General features: G+C 31.0%; 2 protein-coding genes across 2 annotated transcripts in view; one reads left to right on the top strand and one right to left on the bottom strand.

The window, feature by feature from the left end:
- Positions 1-1,971, top strand: part of LOC102589183 (tetraspanin-8-like) — a 3,883-nt gene extending 1,912 nt beyond the window's left edge. The window contains exon 2 of the mRNA XM_006343502.2: positions 1,426-1,971. Coding sequence (XP_006343564.1) covers positions 1,426-1,728 — 303 coding nt within the window. The 3' untranslated portion in view covers positions 1,729-1,971. The remainder of the gene's footprint in view (positions 1-1,425) is intronic.
- Positions 1,972-3,513: 1,542 nt separating this feature from the next.
- LOC102583925 (WAT1-related protein At4g30420) overlaps positions 3,514-6,317 on the bottom strand; it is a 4,340-nt gene continuing 1,536 nt past the window's right edge. The window contains exons 4-7 of the mRNA XM_015307034.1: positions 5,648-5,900; positions 4,804-4,962; positions 4,208-4,356; positions 3,514-3,785 (exon numbers count right to left, since the gene is read on the bottom strand). Coding sequence (XP_015162520.1) covers positions 3,551-3,785; positions 4,208-4,356; positions 4,804-4,962; positions 5,648-5,900 — 796 coding nt within the window. The 3' untranslated portion in view covers positions 3,514-3,550. The remainder of the gene's footprint in view (positions 3,786-4,207; positions 4,357-4,803; positions 4,963-5,647; positions 5,901-6,317) is intronic.

Here is a 6,317-nt window from a genome sequence, read left to right as displayed (position 1 = left end):
TTGTTTTGTTAGGGTGCCGGGGGGGGGGGGGGGTTTAGTCAGTCCTTACAAATGGATTTGTTCATATTCTTTTGTTCAAATTTTTGTTGTTTAATTGAATGGAAGGACCTACTTTTGACTATGTTGTTCGGACTCTCCGGAAATTATGTGTCAAATTGCACTATTTTCGGAGGATCCAATATGCCTTTGTCCATATTTTTGAAGAGTATGAGCAAAATAGCTTTTGGTAGTTGACCTATTACTTGTCTTGAGTATAGGTCATGCAAATAACTACTCAGTAACTTTTCTTTAGTTAGTTATGAAGTTTTTTTTGCTTTACTGTATATAAAGTTGAAAAAACTTTTGGACTTTGACTCTATTGGTGATAGTGGTTATAATGGGGCTTTTTGTGTAAAGGGTTACACCTTTACAATCATTTAAATCAGTTTGGTGAAAATGATGATAAACCTTTTTAGTTTTTCAGAACAGCTTTTTCTTTAAAAAAAAATGGGGCATTATGTATAAAGGTATTCATACCTTTAAATATTCATTTCTAAATGTGGTTTGAGTTAAAAGAGTTGATCCTTTTTGTTTCCTCAAAGTAAATGCTTGAAAATATTGTCTTAAAGGTTGAGTCTTTTTGTAAAAGAGGCAAATACTTAAAGCATCCATCTTAATTAGACTGCAGTGGTGGAGCCACATGTTGGAAAGTTATACTACGCGAATAGGAATTTTTTATTTTTTTTGAATACCTTTGACATTATATAACTACATGTCAACTTTTTGAGTCCCCTAGTTGGAATTTCTCTCTCCCATTTTCACTCTGTTGTTGTAACTCTACTTGGACTCTTCAAAGATGTCGCTGCACCTGTGTTGCTACATTTATGTAACTTTTTGAGTCCCCTAGTCGGAGTTTCTTTCTCCGCCACTACATGTTAACTCTTAGGTGTGACATTATCTAACTTTTGAGTCCCTTATTTGAATTGTAAAAATCTATGCTCTGCTTGGACTTTCTAAAAGTGTCGCCACACCCGTGTTGGATCCTGCAAAAAGGCATTGCTTTTGAATGATCCACACACCTCATGGCATTTTTGGGGAGTACGAGCAACATAGGTGAAAATGCATCATCATTCTTTTTGCCTTCTCTTTGAGATGGTATCTTCCAGCTATAATTTATTTTGCTAGTGTCTACTAGTAATTGTTGCTTTTGGTATATCAATAATTCTGTTTTATTACATTGCGTGATTGGTGTACAACTTGCACATGTTCTGTTCTTGTTCCTCTAATGTGACCCCCCGTCCTGCGGCCTTTTGTTTTTAAAAAAATAAGTTTCCGAGGGAAATCGTATATGCTTGTGTGTGTGTATTAGGAGTTCACATGGCTCGTTGAATTTGTTTCACATAGTTTTCTTATTATATATCCCTGACACGGTTAACTATCTTGCAGTCTGGTTGCTGCAAGCCATCAAATGACTGTAACTTCCAGTACGTGAGCCCAACAAACTGGACAAAACCATCGACCCCATCCGCTACCAATCCAGACTGTAATAGCTGGAACAACGACCCGAAAGTATTGTGCTATGGCTGCCAATCCTGCAAAGCTGGGCTGCTAGACAACGTCAAGAGTGACTGGAAGAGGGTGGCTGTGCTCAACATCATTTTCCTCGTCTTCCTCATCATCGTCTACTCTATCGGATGTTGTGCCTTCAGGAACAACCGAGAGGACAATGCTTGGAAGCGTTATCCTTAAACACTCTCTCTCGACTGCTTTATGTTGCGTATCGTATAGACTATAGATCACTTAGTATGAGTTTATGCTCTTTCTTGTACAGAGTGTATTTCTTCTGCTAGACAATTTACTTCGGCTTTTGGATTGGATATATGTGAATTCCTATTATTGAATTCTTTGTTTAGAATTGTGTTCTTCTTGATTAGATGGAGACTTTCATCAATTCCTACATTTTTTCTGTTAAATATACTTGTGTTAGATTTGTATGGTGGAGAGTTTTGCATTTTTTGATATTTTGTGGGACATACTCGTGTTTGGTATCTGTATTGAGGTTTGATTAAGTTCAAATTCACGTTAAAAAAATTCATAGCGAGAGTAAAGCGCTTCCTATCAGAACCACATGTGCACTTCTTTGATTAGATGGAGCCTTTGTATGGTGGGAAATTCTGCATTTCTTGTTATTTTTCTTTTGGTTCCACTCAATGTTTGATATTTGAATTGTGGTCTGATTAAGTTCATATTTTCTTCGAATTTTCTAACATAGGAATTAGGGGGTGAAATGCTTTCAAACAAAGATAACTACGGAATGTTTGAATTCGAGAGTTTTGATTAATTAAGAATGAAAGTGTATTTATCACTCTGTCACGATTGGTTTTAGTCATTGCTTGATTTGATGTTGTGGATGAATGGTTGAGCAATAGTTACAAGATAAATTCTATCCAAAAATATTTTTGTCAAAGATTATCTTTGAAAAAAAGATAGAAGGAAATATGGCAATTTATTGAGTTGGGACATATGTTGAGACATGTCTTGTTAATTATTTTTGACCCACCATTTCATGTTCAATTTGCTGGATATGATGTGATGTATCTTTTTATTATTTTATTTTCTCTTTTGTTCTTTCATTTATTTTTTATTTATCTTTTCAACAATGTGATTATAATTCATGTAGATACATACTAGTTTGAATCTTCTCTTTAAGGCATGATATTTAAGTTAGGAGGATTAACAAAATATAAGATTTACTGCTCGTTTTGATTGGGAACAAATTATTTTGAAATTAGTTATTTTAGGATTGTTATCTCATCCTCAACATGAGATAAAAATAATACTCTACTACAATTTCAAGATAAATTAATCCCAATTAAACATGGAATAAACTCATTATGACGTCAATCATGACAGGCCAATGAGTATTCATCACCATAATTATTGTTTTGGATGTGGAGAACAAATTTAAGACAAAACAAAATCGGTCCAAAAATTCAAAAAAATTATGAACTAACACATTGAGAACTCAAAATTCAGATTATTTTTTTATTTTATCCAAACACAATAAAAAAGCTCAATTCAATTACATCCGCCTTTGAAAAAAAGATCGAAACAATCGCAAGCCATATCCAAATAAAACCTCATAGTTTAGGAGGGATATAAGAGTAGTGCAATCATCAATAAATAAATAATTAAAACTTTTACGTCACAAGGGTTCAATATTTATAGTATGTAATATAAGAATAAATAAATAAATTTCTAGCAATGATAAATAACATAGCAAAGAGAAACTTAATTATTAAAAGAGAAACAACTATCCAATGAAAAATATAGTTCTAAATTTCCAAACAATGGAACATATGCATCACTTTTATTGATAGAGAAAAAAAAAATATAGCAACAAGATGCCTAAAACAATCATACATATGAAGGAATTAAACAATAACTACTTGTAACAATTCTTCTGTCCGAAGAAATGATTCATCGAAATAATAAGTTGCTAATCACAACCGAAATCGATACAGATCGTTAAATGCTCGAGACTTCCTCTATTTTTTAAATTATTTTTACACTATTTATCATCTTCATTGTTTGTTGATATTTTAGTCAACAATGGTTCCTCTAAATCTATTTTACAATTTGTAATCAAATCTGAATTAGAATCTTGAATTGTAATTGTAGTTTCTTGAATATTGTGTTGCTTCACTGGCTCTTCATCCACAATAATATTTTCCTCTTTTTTATCCTTTGATTTTCCCCATAATACCACATATAGTCCAAAAATCACAGCAAGTGATCCCACCAAGCTGAAATTCAACAAATAATAAAAATCATTAAACAAACTTATCATAATACATAATATATACGTGTTCTTTAACTTGATCTCAACTTGTATTTAGATATGCACAAGTAGACATCTAAACTTGTAAAAAAGTTGAACAACTTGACATACACATTTTACGTGACATAATACATGTAGGACGTGAATTGCTACATAGGACTATATGCAGGACACACGTGTCTGCTTGTTCAATTTTATATAAGTATAAGTGTGTACTTGTGTGTACACAAAATTGGAGGAGATAGATGTCTCTAAAGTTAAAGGGCACATTTAAGGATTACCGACTGATAAATTTTATAAATAAATACAGAATTCATCGCTAATTTTATTTAGTGATAGACTTTAAAAAAAATATATCAGCTACGAGTTATTTAGCGATAGATTTACCTTCCAGTGTACATTTCTTCTTTCATAAATGTTGAGGCAAATATTGTTACTATAACAGTGCATAATGGATTGAACATTGCTGAAAATAATGGACCTCTATGTGAAATACACCAAGCTTGTCCAAAGAAAGAAACTGCTGATGAAAATCCCTATTCATAAAAAATAAAAAAAATACAAAAATGTTAGAATAATATAACTCATTTTTCAAAAAAATAAATAAAAAAATTCAAAGAAAGTTATTTTCTGATATTTAGTTTCTAAACACGTGTTCAACTTTATACAAAGTTCATATCAATAATGTAACAGATATTTAGTTGCCACGTAGGACGCATATGCATATTATATAACGGAGAATTTACAAGCAAATATTGATCTTTGGTCTCATCTTCGATACTGAGATATATTATAAGACCAATAGGTTGGTTCGAATTTACCTTTTACTCACTAACTAAACATCAAAACATTTTCTAAGAAGATATATTTTTGACTGGAAATTAAATGACTTTTGTTGTATCAAACAATCTGAACAATTTTCAATTGTAATTTACCAAAAATATAATTAAAAAAAAGTAAGAGAAGAGAATACTTATACTTACAGCGTATAAGCAAGAAATGAGCTCTAGAGATGAAGTTATTTTCCAGCTATTAATATTAGGTTCAATGAAAATTGTTGCAAATCCAGATTGAATTGCAGCAAATAGACATAACCAAGCTGTTAAACATAAATGATCTGGACAATTTGCTGATAATGTCACCTGTTCACAAGATTCAAAAGTTTTTTTTTAAAATTTTTAAAATTATATGTCACGTTAAAATAAGTCAAACAAGTTGAAACGAAAGAAGTATTAATTAGCATCAACAACAATAATAACATGCCCAATAAAGTTCCACACGTGTGATATGTAAAGATTGAGTGTACATAAGTCTTACCTTGTAGAGATAGAAGAGTTGTTTTCGAAAAATACTGGACTTATATATCGCATTTTATCGAAAAAATAAGCTAGTTTGAAAAAAGGATTTTTTTTTTACTTCAAAATATTTCACTAATGCTACGTAAATAAAGTCACCTATTAAAGGACGAAGTTCAATTCTAAGACCTTTCATTATAATTGATGAGATTCTATCCATCTGATCACAATTTTAATAGTTTTTAAGTTGATTTTTTTTTCCATTGAATATAAGACGTTTTGTTTTGCTTTATGTAATCGGTATTCAAAATTTACTAGCCTCACTAATCCAAACACACATTGCATATAGAACCTACTAAAATAGGAAAGCGCTTGTTATCAGAAATTATCAACAACAACAAAAATAATATAGACTCGGAAGAGTGAGTTTACTCATGCCTTACTCCTATCTTCATGGAGCTTCGACTCAGAATACAACACTATCATATAATAAAAATTTCGAAGAAAGAAAAGTACTGATATTAAAAAATACCTGCAAAATGAGCCAAAATGACCAGCAAATAGCACTTGCAATGAGCAAAATTACACCAAGCATCCAATTAGAGTCCAAATTATCACTATTTTCTTTGCCAAGAATTAATAATAATCCATTTGTGGGAATAAATTGTGAGTTTAGCAATTTTGGCCCTTTAATTAATGCCATTGCAACAGCTCCAGCAACACATAACATTGTTCCAATCACCTTTGCTATACTCCTTAAGCTTTTCATTTGCACTTTCTCTAATCTAAACAAAAAAAACAATTGAAATATTCATTAATAACACTATTATATTTACTGACAATAATAAAGTATTTATAATCGATATTCTAAATAAATACTGCTAAATATTTTTGCTTTAATATTAAGAAAATTTATTGTACTAAATGTCTTTTTTGTTATAGTGTGTAAACAGTAATTTTCATTAATAAAATTGAAAGAAAGTTGAGTTAAACATTACCGACAAGCCAAATTTCAATAACACTACTAGAAAATTGCTATTTTCTGACGCACGTCTTATCGAAACATTATCGACAAGCCAAATTCAGTAGAAATTAGCGATTTTCTAGTAGTGTAAATCATAATTTTTGACGATTTTTTTAAAATAAAAAATTGATTTTTTTTTTTTTTTTTGGGTTTTTGATACTTTCCCCCTGACCCCAGC

This window comes from Solanum tuberosum, unplaced genomic scaffold, assembly GCF_000226075.1.
Source record: "Solanum tuberosum cultivar DM 1-3 516 R44 unplaced genomic scaffold, SolTub_3.0 scf00047, whole genome shotgun sequence".
NCBI classification, from domain to species: domain Eukaryota; kingdom Viridiplantae; phylum Streptophyta; class Magnoliopsida; order Solanales; family Solanaceae; genus Solanum; species Solanum tuberosum.
The sequence above is the reverse complement of the archived record's forward strand: the minus strand, read 5'-3'. Positions and strand labels throughout refer to the sequence as shown.